The 17,945-nt window shown below is 34.3% G+C and overlaps 1 protein-coding gene across 1 annotated transcript in view; it reads right to left on the reverse strand.

Moving 5' to 3' along the window:
• Nucleotides 1–17,067, reverse strand: part of LOC124887862 — a 29,020-nt gene extending 11,953 nt beyond the window's left edge. The window contains exon 1 of the mRNA XM_047397782.1: nucleotides 16,980–17,067. Within this exon, the coding sequence (XP_047253738.1) occupies nucleotides 16,980–17,067 (88 nt within the window). The remainder of the gene's footprint in view (nucleotides 1–16,979) is intronic.
• Between the last annotated feature and the right edge of the window lie 878 nt (nucleotides 17,068–17,945).

Here is a 17,945-nt window from a genome sequence, read left to right on the forward strand (position 1 = left end):
TTGTGGACCTTTATATATTTAACTCATTGTTGTTAATGTAATGTTATCATTTATTATATATAAAATATCTTTTTAATATCTTGTACATCAATAAAAAGAGGCAAAACATGAACTAAAAAATACAACAAACCACAAGTATTTTTAACTGATTACCCATCAGTGGAAATAGATGGACATTAGCTGGAAGAACCCAACACAGTTAGTTCCATAAAACTGGAATATTTTCCAACAACAGATGATAAATCTATCATAACAGATGGATAGTCTGTTAACACAAACCCAACAGATGACCAATCTGTTCCAACACATGGTCCATCTATTGAAAGAACTCAAAAGCCAAGATAAAAAATTGCTCCTTACCTCCAACTGTTGACACGTTAACATGTAAAATGTTTAGAAGAAGAAATAGACAAAATGAAAATTGTATAAGAATTAAAAAGCCAAAATCGACTAAAAATAAGTTTTTTATTAAACGAAAAATAAAATGCATTAAGTATAGATCCAATACAAAAAAGTTAAAATACATACGCTAAAAAAATACATTGTAATTATTATTATATCATCATCATCATTAATTATAGCTGGCCAATCAACTCATAGCAGCAGGGCCTTCATCAGCCTCTGCATCTCTCTGAACATCATCGCTCTCATGGCGACCAACTCCATCTGCAGTTCATTAACCTACCTCTAAAGCTCCGCACTGTGTCGCACAGAATATCATCATTCAAACTGGTGGCATTTTATTTTCTTTGAAAATTGTGACTTTTTCATTTACATTAATACTTTTTACCTCTTCTAAATGGTTTTGAGAAGACTTGATAACAACCGTTATTATTGAGATGTTGCAACAGATCGTCCATCTGCTGCAACAAATTTACCATCTGTTGTAACATATAGATTATCTATTGTGATAAATGGACCAAATGTTGGGGATGTTTTGATTTCTTCTAACAGCTGGTTCATCAGTTCCAACAGATGGAGAATTTAATTCATCAGCTGTTTTGAATGTGTTAGATAAAAATTCATGACTCTTCACCTCTTTTTTCAGAGCCATCACATGCGTGCAGATGAATAAATAATGTTTGTTCTGTCGCAATAGATTAATAATCTATTGCAATATATGGATTATCTGTTGCGACAGATGGACCATATATTGGAGGAGATATTTTGATTTCTTCCAACAGTTGATTCATCAGTTGCAATAGATGGAGTTTTTGATTCATCAACTGTTTTAAATGTATTAAAAAAAGTCACGACTCTTCACACCTATTTTTTAATAGTCATCACATACGTGCAGATGAATAAATAATACTGTAGTATCTTTGATGGAGTAGGAAGAATAAGGTGCGTGCAATGGATCCACTTTCATGCATGGGAGTTATGTATTATTGATCAGTCTACCGCGACAGACACACATAAAGTACAATGATTTTGTGAATGTAGTTTTTTACCAATTAGACACTGATCCTTCAAACAAGATCTTGTATTGTATAGTTTAGTTTGATAGGTGCAAACTGATAAGGTCGAAGGGTTCCAAGACTGTGGTGTCGATCCCTTATAACAATTTAATGATGGTTTATGCTCATGTTTTTATGTCAAGATTGGGGAAGGGTTCAAGTTTTTGGAGGCAGTGTAAATATCCAATAGTGATTGGACCGGTTTTAATGGCTCAATGGATTTCTTAAAAGGCCTCCGAAGCCTTGCACTGAATCAAACAACGATGTAATCAATGGAAATTCCCCTTTTCCAAATTTATATGGATGGATTGTTGGAGGAGACTTTTATACAGTAGAAGGTTCTTAACAGAATACCTGTGCGGGAAGGGGGTAGAGAAGGCCATATATCATCTCAGACCTTGTTTAAGAGGAAACACAAGGAGAAAGCAAGGAAATTCTAGCGAATCTGGCCAATGAAATTGACATGAGAAATAGAAAAACTGGACGAGCTTCAAATGTGAAAGTGTATCTAAAAATAAAAATCCGTCAATCGTTGAAAAAGAAGAAGAATGGTCAACAGGACTAGAGCTAGACACTTTTCTCGAGAATGCAACTAGTGAGTGTGGCCTCAATGAAGACTCTCACAAAGTGCAGGACTAGAACTCTAAGGAAGAAGTTTCGTGAGCACACAAAATTGATACAATTGTCGGTCAGAATTGAAACTTGAACCAACTAATCCTAAATTAAAAATACGGGTTCGAGCCAAGGTGGCAATTTCTCATGTTAAACTTGCATACAAGGCCTTCTGTTTGTGGCTATGATTAAATCGATGGAAGTAGAAATTAAAAGGTCTGAAGTTGGGCAGAAATCTCATGCCTTGTTGTTTCCACTGCCTTTGACCTAAACAGAGCCATAAACAGGAGGCATGGGATGTAAGTTTAACTTGGGGAATTACCACCTTGGCTTGATCCCATATTTTTAATTCATGAGTAGTTGGTTCAGGTTTTAATTCCGACCTACAATCGTATCAATTTCGTATGCTTGCAAAACTTTTTCCTTACAGTTCTGGTCCTACACTTTGTGGGTCTTCATTAAGGCCATACTCGCTAGTTTCTATCTCTAGCAAAGTGACCAGCTCCAATCCTCTTGATCATTATTCTTTTACTTTAATGACTGATGGATTTTCATTTTTGGATATGCTTTCACATTCGTAACTCATCCAGTTTTTTCATTTTTCATGTCAATTTCATCAGCCAATTTCGCTACACTTTCCTTCCTACCCTGTGTTTCCTCTTAGATAAGGTTTGAGATGATATATGGCCTTCTCAACCTCCCCCTTCCCACACAGATATTCTCTCAAGCACCTACGACTGTATAATAGTGTTCTCCAGTAATCCATCCATATAAATTTAGACCAGGGAAATTTCGATTGGTTGCATCGGTGTTTGTTGCAGTGTGAGGCTTCAGAAGTCTTTCAAGAAGTTCATTGAGCCTTTAAAACCAGTCCAATCACTATTGGATATTTACACTACCACCAAAAACTTGAACCCTTCCCCAAACTTAACACAAAAATATGAGCATAAATGGTCATTAAAATATAATAGGGTATCGTCACCACCTACTTGGTCCCTCAGCCTTACCAGTTCAGACCTAATAATCTTAACTGTAAAATGCCATATCTTGTTTGAAAAATTAATTCCTAATAGGTAAAGAACAAATATTCACAAAATCATTGTACTGGATGTGTGTTTTCACGATAGGTTGATCAGTAATACATACCTTCCACATATGAAGTGGTTCCATCTGTAAGCAGCTTATTCATCTGAACCCATCTTTACACTAGCCTTTAATACTGGTCGGGCAAAAATGGATCCAGTTTCACTTTCTTTTATCAACAAACAAGAGAAATACATTTGATGTCAAACAAGAGAAGAAGAAAAAAAACATTACAAAAGGGTAATAAAAAATTGAGTAAATCAACAGATGACCAATCTGATGCAACAGATTGCCCATCTGCTCAACTGAAGGCATCTGTTGCAATAGATAGATGACATATTGCAATATATGGGTAATCTGTTGGAATAAACCATACCAGCATTGCTACTAGTTTGATTTCTTCAAACAGTTTCTCCATCTGTACAAAAGGGTAACACAAAATTGAGTGAATCAACAGATGACCAATCTGATGCAACAGATTACCCATCTATTCAACCGATGAGGCATTTTGCAATAGACATAAAAATAATACTTCGTTCATTCAAGGCTTAAAAGTCACCTTTCCTTCAATTTTCTCAATAAATAGAAAACTGGTAAATGGGTAAATCATCAATAGAAACAGATGTAAATATCTAATTTAAATGACATATAAAAAAAAGACGAGACAGAAAGAGCAATAGTGAACCATACCTGCAATGTGAAATAAGCAAAGGGATCAGAACATCCAGTTCAGTCGAGAAAAGATATTGATCGGTTGAGATTCGAAAGGATCCTCATCCAAAAGAATAGAGAAAAAAAAGAAAAAAAGAAAAAAAAATAAAGAAAGAGTGATAGATGAGTTGAGTTGAGTCTTCAATCTTACTTATGTTATGGCTGAAGAAAATATTATTATTCTAGATATGGATTTTAAAAATTCATTAACAATGTTTGACTTTTGAGGGGCACGAGGAGACAGTGACATTGAAAAGACTAGATAAGACTACTCACTCAAGAGATTTTTGGTTATCCAAGTATACTTTTTACCGCCTTAGTATTTTAAATTTTTTTATATCTGACCGAAAATACCTAAATTGCTTTTAAAAAAAAGGGTCTTACAACATCTAAGTGCAACAAATAACAATTTCTGTTTGAAAATATCCAAAGCTCGGTACACAATATTGAAGTGTATATTAGTAATATAGTAATACACTATATTTCCTATGTATTAGTAATACAAAGACTTTAAACACATGCATTAACTTATTAAATGACCTTAATACCTCTCAATTTCCCACTCAAAATATTTCACCATTCCTTTTTCCGCCAGTTTAATTTGCACTAGTGAATCTTTTCAAAATATTTCACAATTTCTTTTCCCACTATTTGAATAAACAACAATGAATGGTTGATTTAAATAGCTATAACATAACATATTTTTTCTTTTCTTCGAGAGTCTTTAAAAAGATTTGAAAAAAAAGTTGAGACTATTTTTAATTTTACGTCTTGTATTTTATTTTTATTTCGACTATGTTAATCTGTCAATGTAATATTTTTACGCAAAGTTGAAGGTCTTGCAATTAATCCTAAACCTCTATATAATAGTTCAATAATATTAATTATGTTTGAAATAACAAAAGAACTTTGTTGGAAGAAAGTGTACAAAATCAAAGATTTATAGAAATTATGTAAGATGTATTATTTCCTATACATCAAACCAAACAATGTATAAGAAAGAAATAATATATGCATAACTAATACAAGCATAAATAATACAAGTATTACTAATACAAGAATTACTAATACGATATATTTTGCATTGTTCTTATACACTCTACCAAACGACCCCTGATTGATTAATCTAGGACCAGGGGTAAATTCTCGGGTCAACTATAACTTTAATTGAGTCTTTGGGCAATTAAAATGATGAGACTGTATTGCGTTCCTCTCGACCAGAGTCGTCGATCAAACCTATTCTTACTACCTCATGTGTTAGACCAATACCTCAATTGATTAATCTAGGACTAGGGGTGAGTTATCATAGGGTCAACTACAGCTTCAATTGAGTCTTTGGGAAATTAAAATGATGAGACGATATTGTGTTCCTCCCGATCAGAGTCATCAATCGAATTAATTCTTACTACCTAATATATTAGACCAATACCTTAATTGATTAATCTAGGAACAGGGGTGAGTTCTCATAGGGTCAAATACAACTTTAATTGAGTCTTTATGCAATTGAATTATGAGATGGTATTGCATTCCATCCGACCAGAGTCGTCGATCAAACCAATTCTTACTGCCTCATATGTTAGACTAATACTTCAATTGATTAATCTAGGACTATGGGTGAGTTCTCATAGGGTCAACTACAACTTCAATTGAGTCTTTAGGCAATTGAATGATTAGGCGGTATTGTGTTCCTCCCGACCAGAGTCGTCGATCGAACTGATTTTTACTACCTTATATGTTAGACAATACCTCAATTGATTAATCTAGGACCAGTGGTGAGTTATTATAGAGTTAACTACAACTTCAATTGAGTCTTTGGAAAATTGAATGATGAGATGGTATTACGTTTCTCCCGATCAGAGTCATCTATCAACCCGATTAGTATCTGATGCAACATGATGAACATTTATTTTTAAAAAATTTCAATTGAGCTCATATACCTAAATTGATTAAACTAGGAACGGGGGTGGGTGAGTTCATAGGGTCAACTAAAACTTCAATTGAGTCTTTTGGCAATTGCATGATAAGAGGGTTAAAAATTACGCATACCTTTTATAATTTTAAAAAATAATTGAGATTAATTCGAACAAATTAACATTTTTAAAACTTGTCATTCTTTTCCAAAATATAAATCAACCCATACAAATCATCCATTTGCGAGAAAAATATTTCATCATTTTAAATCTCGAGTTTTCACTCTTTTCTCTTTCTCACTCAATTATACAGTATAGACAACAACTACAACCACTCAACAAATTGCTCTACCCTTCATAATATATCAATTTTCTTCTCATTTCCGACCACATTGGTGTTATTTTTGACTTCATTCTTGCTTTATCAGTCGTTTTCTTTGTCTTCATAGGTAACAGAGTTCTAGAAGAGTTTTATATTTGTTATTTTTTTCTAAAAAATAAGGGCTTTTAATTTAATGATGAAAAAGAAATTTTTTAGTTGTATTATCTTCGAGAATGGGTTTACAATTTTGAGTTTTGATAGTAAAATCGTAAGAACTCAAGAAAACCCTAGTTTTTATCGTAGTGTTCTGTTGACTGTCGTGGTATTGTTGGATGGTATTTGTGGTGGTGGTGGTGGTTGTCTTTATCATCGTGGCACTAGTGGTGGCTGTTGGTGGCATTGGTTGGTGGTGGCTATCGATGGTGTCGGTATTTGTAGTGCTTATGGCATTGGTTAGTGGTATTTGTGGTGGTGGTGGCTGTTGGTGTGTCATTATTAGTGGTGTTTGTAATGTATTTTATTAAATTTATGCATACATCAATTGTAATATATTTTTTATTTTTTTGTTATTTGTAGGTAAAACATGTCTTCCAAAAGAAAAGAAAGTGAAAATGGACCAACGTCTGACCACCCAAAAAAAAGTTACAGTGTAGAGGGATTTGAAGGAGCTTCCTAAACAATCTCAGTCAGGGAAACAAAGTAAAGCTGAGGAGAGATATGAAAACATTGAGGGAGGTGTACAAAGGTATGTAGACGGTGATGAAAAAAATAAAAGTGAGAAAGAGGAGGAATTAGAGAGTGAGAAAGAGAAAGAGAAAGAGAATGATCATCAACATGATGATAATGGATCATGAATGGGGCATGAATTAATATCGAAATCCCAGCATGATCCTATCAAAACTTTTAGTAGTGACAAGTTTCAATTTGCGACACCAATAAATGACAAAAAAAGCAGAAGAAGAACTAACTGGTCAAATTGTACCTAAATGTCAGATGGGGAGTAAATTCACTCATTTTAGGAAAATTATAAAGGATGAAAACATAGACGAACTTTTTAAGAAGAGCTTCTTTGGATGCTTTCTTGAGCTGGTTGAGGATGCCCCTGCCCGTTTCCCAATGAGAATGGTATATGGTCTTCTCAAACGCAGGATCAAGTATGTGGGGGAAACAAAAAGATGGATAAAATCTAGATCAACTACTGTGGCATGTCGATTTGTTTTAGCTTGCAAGAGTTTGCCATAGTGACAAGCTTGAGATGCCATCATCCAGAAGAATCACCTATCGCTAAGGGAACACCCTGCAAAAGATCCAAAGCAAGAAAACACAAGAAAAAATAGATGGGTTGTTTGACATTGATCGACGTAGCTACAAAGCATCAAATTTGTTGACAGATCTCATGGATAAAACCATACCTAAGCGGTACAGGGAGCAATTGTTCTTAGTTTGGTTTAATCATTCGGTTATATTGGCAAGGGACGTCAACAAGGTCATAGAAGATGATTTGTTGGTGAGTGTTGAGGATTTTGATAAATTCAACAATTGTCCCTGGGGATGTTACAGCTTCTACTTGACTGTCCAATATTTACTAACAAAGCTAACCTCAGGGACAACCATATTATAGGGCTTTCCTTGGGATCTCACGATAAAATTAATCACTATTTCAACTCATCCATAAGTTATATTGAATATAGTTATTATGACTTTTTTGCTTACTTCCTGTTTACATTTATTAGGCTTGGGCATTTGAAGCCATTCCTCCCCTCCGAAAGCAGGTAATGGATTACCCGAATGAGGTTTCTCATCCAAGGATGTTTAGGTGGTTGGCTGAAAAGAAAAACACCAAAATTAAAGAGGATGATATCTTTAACCCTACAGATGATGCAACATGTCTTCTTTAAGCAAAATAATTTTACTCAATGAAAGATATTGAATCGATGTTATATCTTGTACAACAGATGTTATATCTGATGCACCAAATGGGATGTCTATTGTGACAAATTACCCATCTTATGCCAATCGATGCAATAGATAGATAATTTGTTACAACAGATGATTAATATCTTACATTAGATTACCCATCTGTTGCTTTGGTTCTCTGAAACCGACTCCTAATAGATTAACCATCTACTACAAATTATGCAACAGGTATGTAATCTAATGTAACATATTGTTAATACCCATACAGATCATCTGTTGCATATTATGTAACCCAATAGATTACCTGACTTGTGCAACTGGTGCAACAGATTGGTAATTTATTGTGACAGATGATTGATATTTTGCATCATATTATCCATATGTTGCTCTGGTTCTCTGAACCCAACTCAAATGGATTTTAACCATCTACTGCAAGCTATGCAATAGATGTATAAGCTGATGCAACATATTATTAATCTATTACAGAAGTTGACTATTAAAATGTTAACACAACTGTAAAAATTATTATATTATATGATTTAAATGTATCTATCTTTTTTTCTAGAGTGTTCATCCACAGATTGTGCCTATTGAGGAGGAGTCATTGATGACTTTTTATATTACTCTAAGTCATGTTGATACTATAGCAGACCCAATGGTGGATTTAATAAAGAGGGAATTGGCTGGAGCAACAGCCATAAGAACAACAGTTAGGCAAGGTCAGCAAAATGTTGAGGCTCTTCATGACTAACCAACTAAGGCAGATCCAGGTGTTTCTTCTAGTGGAGTTGTTGGTGTTGGTGGCAGGCATGTTGATGCTGCTACCACTCGTGATGATGAGTATGTTTATTTTCAAGAAAAAATAAATATATTTGAAAATATCCCGTTTCACCCTTACACAGTCCCTATTACCCCTCTTTACCCTCGTGTCCTCGTTGCAAATGCGAAGAGTGCAAGGACATCCAGGATAAACTCTTGAAAAAATAGAGGCTATCTCTAAAGTTGTCGAGGAATTCAAATCCAAGAGAGGTGTCATACCGTCCAAGAATTTGAGGGAGCGATACACTGCTACATTGTTGGTTAGGAGGAAGAAAAGAGCAATAACTGACATACTCTTCTATCGGAAATAAAAAACAATTGCAACTCTTTCCTCTCAAAAACCTGTTGAAGTTCAGGGGCCATTCAAGAAGAAGGTGGACATATACGCAAAACTTGGGACCAAAGAGAAGAGGGGTTTGCGACAGGCCAAGAATGCCAAGCCAGGCGCACCAGATTACCCAGGCCTCCTTTTTTCCCCCAAGACTTCTATACTATGATAGATATGTGTATGAAGTACGAGGACAGGGCAAGTTTACTTTTCCTAACCTAGACTTCTAATCTAATATACCCCATGAAGAAAAAGATATGAAACAGATGTGAAATCTATTGTAACAGCTTGGTATTCTACTGCAACTGGTAGTGGTTCTGTTGCAACTTACTATCCATCTGCTGCATAAGTTGCGTTGGATTATTGATTTGGAGAGCCCTATGTAGCAGATGGACCATCTTTACAATTACTAACCTATTTAAAAATTGTCTTCTTATATCACAGCATGTTGACAAAATTCTCTGCCTCATGAGAAAAAGGCAATTAACGTACCCGGAAGCTTATGATGTTACCGATAGGATAATGGACCTCGACTTCTAAAATAAGCTCAAGGATAAGTACGATTAACTCAATAATGTCGCATTAGACTGTGGTGTGAGATTTGATTTCTTAGCTTCTACGTTGGACTGGGATGAAGAAAAAATAATAAAATATGTTAGAGAGGAGAGGCAAAATCCGCACGGCAAAAGCTGGACCGAGGTAAAGAGGATTCTTGTAGTCATTAGCGTGAAAGTCATACATTATCAGGATGTTGAGATACTACTCGAGGAGGGAAAGATCAATGTTTATGACTGTAATGAACCTATCATCGATGATGTCGGTCTTTTTTTCCTCGTGGAGCCACCGATGGAGTTATTGCCCATCTTGCTGAGGGAGAGTAAACTGATGAATCATTTTCCAAAGGAAGCGTTGATGAAGAAATCATGAGATTATAGCGATCGAAACAACGACATAATCCTTCCAAAAAATGATGTTGGCACACGCTCTTGCACACATTAAATATTTGCTGACCGGCACAGAAATAGCCGAGCCAACGACCTTTCTGTGCGACAACACTGTGGCAAACCTGCAAGAGGTCTGGGCTTATGGGGTACTAACTGGATGCTTGGAGCCTATGTATATAGGAGAGCATGTGAAATAATAATTTTTATTTCGAGTCACACTCCACTTTACTTTAAATTACATGTACATGTAGTGGCAATAAATTTTTTTGATAGAATGAAAGTTGAGTTTTTTTATAATGCAACAGATTGTCAATCTGTTGTAAAATATATTTTATCTGTTTTGGTAAATAGTTTATCTTTTGTAATAAGTTGGTCATCTGTTGCATTATGCCGATGTTATTTCTATCTGATCTAAGTCTAATCTGTTGCAATAGAGGAAAGACCTGTTTGATAATTTCCAATAGATGACCTAAATTTTACAACATGTGCCTAAATCTGTTTGATATTTTGCAACAATTACACGCTTGAATATACATGTGCTCGACAACACCAAACCAGTAGCAAATACACCACCATGAAAATTTCAGCAATTAGGTTTGAAAATCCATGTGCCCAACACCACCAAACCAGTAGCAATAACGGCAACAAGTATCTTTTTGCTCGATTTTGTTTCTCTTCAGAAGCCCTGACATTCTTCAACAAACCCCAGATTACACGATTTGCTTGTGAAGGTTGTCGTTCCTCATACCAATCAAAGTAATTGTATCCACCCAATTTCTATAAAAATAAGAACACAATTACAAAACAATTACAAGTCAATAATTAATCAACTAATTAAATAAAAAAAATATTACCTTTAAAATCTTACAAGTAAAAAACCTACGACTTAAATTTTGTTGAGTCCAAGAAGTCTTCAATAGAGCTTCATGACCGCACTTACAATATCAAAAATTATTATCACAAAAAATAGTGGAAGATGTGCTCGACATTGTCAAGCTCAGTTGGGAAAAAATAAAAAATAAATAAAGAAAAGAAAGACCAAATGCAAATAATTTGAAGAATTTGGATAGATAAAAAAAGATGATGACGAAGAAGAAGATTTGGAAATTTAGGGTTATATTTTAGGAAGAAGATGAATATATAAGACATTGGGGGGGGAAATTGACCGTTGAGGGCACAATCAGATGCCAAGTCAGCAAAAAGTGCCAACTCACACATTTGTGCCTATTTTATTTTATGTGTTTAAAATGATCACTGTGTACTTGATGCCTATTTTATTTTAGGTGTTTGAACCGAACACTGTCGATGGATTTCACCTTTTTTATTTCAATTCACTTTCACTTTTTCACATGTAGTGGCAATTTTTTTATGTCCAATGAAAATTGAATTTTTATAATGCAACAGATTCTCCATTTGTTGTAACAAATATTCTACCTGTTCTGACATATAATTTATCTATTATAATAGGTTGGTTATCTGTTGCATTATGTCGGTGTTTCTAAGTCTATCTGTTGCAGCAGTGGGAAGACCTATTTGATAAATTCCAATAGATTACCTACCTGTTGCAACATATGTCAAATATGTTCGATAATTTTCAACAGATGTGACGTATGTTGCAACAGATATATTATCAGTTGCAATATTTGAATCTAGTATTCCATTTCAATTAATAAGTTCAAATCTAAGAAAAAAATAAAATTCATAGACAAAATAAAATAAATCGAAACCTTAAGAAATTAGCTGAAATAAAATCAACGAATAAATAAAATATAAAAAAAATATTATGGGTACAGATCTCAAGAAATACATCAACAATTTAAGTATTGATGCCAAGGAGTCCTAAGGAGGGGTGAGGTTATTACTTTGATAGACTCAAGCTATAAAGATATACTCAATATGGACAAGTTGTTCTTCATGCGGTGCTATGGAACTTGGCTTTACTTATCATGAATCTTTATTATCTCTTACATATGGTTTTTGTGCTTTTTGTTCTTCGTATTTCCATAAAAAGAGTAGAGTAGTATATTGTCAATGTTGTTCAGCAGTAGCTTTTACATCCACCTGGAAAGCCAGAATCAGTCAATGCTAATCACAGAGATACAACAAAATAAAAAAGGATAATTCATCTGCTCTAGCAAATCAAACAGGTCTACCTCATATTTTAAATTGTCCCAAACAAATTATATTTTTATTGCAATAATGAATCAACTGATGGGTCAAATTTCTATAGGAGGAAGACCTGCATGATAATTTCCAATGGATGAACCATCTGTTGCAACACATGACTCATCTATTACAGCAGATAGGTCATCTATTGGTACAAATAAAAGCGGTACGAAAAGCTTTTTGATTTGCTAAAATAGATGACACATATGTCGCAATATGTACTTTATCTGGTCCAATAAGTTAGTCAATTATTGCAACAGATGCATATATCTGATTGATAATTTTCAGCAGATGTATCATGCGTTGAAACATAAATGTGTATGTTTGTTAGTTGGAAGACATATATATTCACCTTGTTCAGCTCGTGCTGCTCTCCTTTGGACATTGTACATTGCTCAGTGCAACACACGAATAGAGGAGTTACAATTTCGCTCTTTTGGATGCTTGATAATGCCTTGGAAATCACTTTCCTTCTCCTTTTAACTTTAATATCTAATAGAGTGGATGGGAATAAAATCCTCTTTGATGGAATGACACCCCTCTTAGATATCAATTCCTTTACAGAAGCAGTTAATGTATTAATAGCATTAATCACTACATCATGTTTCGCCCTGCAGTCTTGACATTAGCATGCAGAACATTCGCTGGGAGAGGCAAAATCTGTATAACTAGTACGATCATACTCATAATGGTTTGTTTTAAATACTGTAAGAGGAGCATCATTATCACCAACAGCAGCACCACTACCACCACCAACATCTCCATCACCACTAAGACTATCAATAACAACAAGTCCACCCTCTAAAATTATTTTTCTTGTAATGATTGTTGCTCCAAACAATTCTATTTTTATTCTGTCGATGACCTTAGAGTCCGATAAAGTTTGCATAGACCATAAAATAAGAAAAAATAGCATCTTCAACTCTCGATTGGTCGGAACTAGCAACGGATGCACAATCTAACATAAATCATAACATATATTAGAATGATGATTAGATCATTCAAAAAAATCATTTATTAAAATAAAAACTTAATTATAATTATAATTACTACATCCTTCGGGAGTTGAAGAGATCAAGAAATTTTACATTTTTATCAGTTTTGACAGACAACCATCTCAAGATTCTTGGATAGGAAACTTCTTCCTGGTAGTTCACCTGTTGTCTCAAATGAGAAATGGTTTCAAACGCCCAAGCCTATAAAATAATGCCAATAAATCAAAACTATTATTGAGTGAAAAAAATTAATGATATCATAGTAAAAGAAAGAAACAAAATATTTACCATGAAAGCCCATGGAAAGCCATATAGTTAATTGTCTTTGGCGCTAATGGAGTCAACAAATATTGGACAGTCATTTTGAAGCTTTCATAACCCCAAGGATAGTTATTAAACGCCTCAACATCCTCGGAGAGCTTGATTAAACCAACGCTTAAGTTGTTGTTAATGTCTCTCACCCAAAGAATATTATGTACACCAAATCAAGCACAACGACTGTTTGTGCTTCTTTGAAAGTTCTTTACCTTTCAACGCTTCTATTAAATTTTTATTTTTGAAGCTTGGACCAACAATGGACACCAGGTCAGCACGATCACACGACTTGCCTTTGCCTTTTTTGGGCGTGTGGGGTACTTTTTTGGGGTTAGAATAGGTATAACTTCAGAAGGAGGATAACATTTTAGTCCAGTAACTATGGAAAACTCCTTCCAACCAAAACAAATAAGCATGCCACAGTAGTTTATCCATACCTCATTCATCTTATCTTTGTTTTCATACATAAACTACGCTTGAGAAGTTCATATACCATTTTTATTTAGAAACGAGCATGTTGTCCTCCAGCAAATCAAGATATTTTCCAAAGCACCTGTCCCTGAAATAAGCATCCAATTTTTGTTATCGAAGTATTTTTCTGAAGGCGTCAAAATATTTTTCCATGGCTGACTTAACCACAAAATCACCCGTTAAATCTGTTGCATCATTGCACTGCATTCTTATAGGATAACGATCAATGCTGAAAGTTTTGACCAACTCTTCGGTGGAAGGGCTATTATCATTTAGATCATCTCTTTTGAAATATTCCTCCTCCCCATGTTTATCAGATTCTTCTCCTGATTGAGATAACGCTTGAAAAGTAAGCTCATAGAGTGGTGGATGTAGCCTAGCTACTTCACTTGTTCCTTTACTTAGACTTGATTCGGCTTTTGTTCTTTTGGGAGCCATATTATCTAAAATAAATAGGAACATAAAAAAACATATTATAGTTGATTAATGCATCATTAAAAAGGGATAACAGTAAATCTAACAAGCAAAACAGTAAAATAACAGTTCTAACAGATCACCTATCTATTGCACTAAGTAGTATATTTGTTGCAGCATATAAGAAACCTGTTGTAGCGGATGAGCAATCTTTAGCAACAATACAAAATGTATCACTCATCTTTTAAGACAGGTGAATGGTCTGTGCAATAGATCACACATTGTTGCAACATAAGTGATCTGTTGGAATAGTTAAATAACCTGGTGCAACGGATGAGTAATCTATTGCAACAATACAAAATATATCACTCACTTAGTGAGAAAAATGAATGGTCTGTGCAGCAGATCACATATCTATTGCAACATCATCTATTGCAACATATGAGTGATCTGTTAGAACAGTTAAATAACCTGTAGCAACAACTGAGTAATTTGTTGCGATAATACAAAACATATCACTCATCGGTTGAGAAAAATGAATGGTCTGTGCAATAGATCATACATCTGTTGCAACATATAAGTGATCTGTCAGAACAGTTAACTAACCTGCAGCAACGACTGAGACAATATAAAATATATCACTCATCCGTTGAGAAAGATGAATGGTCTGTGCGACAGGTTACACATCTGTTGTAACACATAAGTGATCTGTTGGAACAGTTATCAATGGTCAATATTGTTTAGATTTCTTCCAACATTGGGTCGTCTATCGCGGCAGATAAATGATCAGTTGGAAAAATCATGTCTAGGACATGTCCTGTTGGAAGAGTTAATATGATTTTATCCAACAGTAGCTTCATCTGTTGCATCATATCATTAATCTGATGGTTCTTCCATTGCATCAGATTTTTTATTTGATGCTTAATCTGTTGCAACATGTGGTTAATCTGTTGCATCAGATAGTTAAATTGTTGCATCATATGATAAATATGTTGCATCAGATGATTAATCTGTTGCATCAGAATTATAATCTGATGGTTCCTCTGGTGCATCAGATGGTTTATTTGTTGCATCATCTGACAAATCTGTTGGATCAGATGGTTAATATGTTGCACTAGATAGATAATCTGTTGGATAAAATAAAAAACAGTAGTTTGAAAAGATTAGAAAGTTTTGAAACTATTAATCAAGTCCACAATTAACTTAATCAAGTTTCCTAATGATGTTTGACCCTTTAAGTTGGTCAATGTCACCAATCCTTCATTCAAGACTTAAAAGACACCTTTCCTTCAATTTACCTACGTTATGACTCTTTGCTTTAGATGCAAAATTTAGCTGAAATATTTTACAAAACCTAACTTATGCCCTGTGGGTAATAATTTACAATCCGAATATTTCAGATTTAGTGTTTGTGTTATTCCAAAACTTCTCCAAATATTTTAGAGTTAATGATCAAAAACACACTTACACTATTATTTTTTTGCGAATTTCATACGTTAACTATACGTAATAATTTGGATGTTTCACTAGAGTTTTCGAATTTAAGTTTGAAAGTGTCTAATCTTTCTAATGACTTAAGTTGTTGCGAATTTAAATTAATCGGATCGTATAATTTTTGAGATGCCATATACATAGAGGCACAACCACCGTTTTAGTTTTGATTCAGACTTCAAACCTTTTATTTGTGTTAAAATTCTTATTTAATGTGCGTAAATAATTCATCTTATACTCAGTAAGTAAAAATGATTATGATTCCAAATCAATAAACTTAAGGACTCGATTGGACATACAAATTTTCTGCTTTTTTTGGTTGTATTCAATTTCTTTCACTTAAACTTGAAATCCAGTTTTTCAAGTAAACCTCACAAATTTCAAAAAAAAAAATCAAATAAAATGTATGTCTATACACAATTTCAATCTCAGTATCTTTTCTCAACTTAACTTGAAGCTAGAGTTTGTCCATGAAACTTTAAAAATATTTTTAAGTTTCCAAAGATGGGCACAGGCCAGTTTTTGTGCTTCTGGAACTTCCACTCACCAAATTTCAAATTTTTTTCAAGTAAAAGATATGTTCAAACACAACTTCAAATTCCAAAAACCACTACTTCAAAAACTTAATATTTCAAATTTCAACTTCAAAATCTATAACCAAACAAGAGCGAAATATTATTTTTGGATAAACAAATTCAAGTCCAAACGCCTTGTATAAATCCTGGATCTTACTATGCATATACAGTGGAAAAGATTAGTTAGTAGATAAGTAGAATAATTATTACATGAACAAATTAAATACGCCTAGGGTGTAGAAGAATATCAATGTAGCAATCCACCACCATTTTGTACTCTTTCTTGTTTCTCCAACAAGATGATCTGCTTGTGAATAGATTGAATTGTAGTGCACTTCAGCCTGAAAACTCCACAAAATGGTTTTGTTCGACTTGTAACTTCCTGGAAGAATCTCAATGTAGCATGTGTCCTCCAACGATGTAATGACAAATATCTTAACAGTTAATACCATATAAATCTGCAGCAGCTTGCAATGTTACACGATCACCCCATTCGCCACACTTGATCATCTTCTTCACGTATTCATCGTAGTCCATTGGAACATGACCTTCATTCAAATCTTTATGTGACTCGAGTTGTTTGATAACTTGTCCCCTCACAAGTTCTGATGCTCACTACTGCCATATATTTGGTCTGAAAGTGCCCTGAATTGACAGTTGCCATCTCCAGAGAGACTTTTCACTCGACTACATCATATACTTTCAACCTCTCCATCAGCCTTCTATGCTCCCAATAGAACGATGATGTAACTGTGTTTTCATCAAGAGCAAAACCGCAATTCTTCCATGACGCTTTGGATTTTGATCCTATCATTTCCTGGAGTGAAAGCCGTGATAGTTTCTCCTGAAGAGCGCGGGCTATTACCTCATCATTCTCTATGTTAACACACGTATGCTGATACGAATAACAATCTCTCACGTACGCAACCTGAGAAAAATCCTTGTAATACTGAGTAACACTTCTGAGAGAACCACCATTGTTTATACCACAAATAGACTTCATTATGATCAGCACAAGTTGAGAGAAAAATCTTAACGAAATTATTTTATTCATAAACTCGAATTGTTGTCCATAAAACCACAACTTGTCACACTTTCTCACAACATGGAAATTGCTAGAATCCTTATTTATAATCGGGCAAAACCTAATGTAGTTAGGACTGGCAAACCTAGAAAAAGATTGTATCAAACATTTGTTAGGGTTTTAGTGCATGAGGAAAATAAAAATAATAGCATAATTGCTTTTACGTTTTAGGAAAATATAAACAACTTTTATATTTGGCAAACCTCTTTCCAATAGGAAAGATTTTGGATTGGAAAGATCTTGGAACTCTATAAATAGAAGACCCTCATTCTCATACAATAACACAGTAGCATCCGCAATGTAGTCATTTACGAGTCTAGTTTAGGGAGAA

This window comes from Capsicum annuum, chromosome 10 (assembly GCF_002878395.1).
Source record: "Capsicum annuum cultivar UCD-10X-F1 chromosome 10, UCD10Xv1.1, whole genome shotgun sequence".
Lineage (NCBI taxonomy): Eukaryota > Viridiplantae > Streptophyta > Magnoliopsida > Solanales > Solanaceae > Capsicum > Capsicum annuum.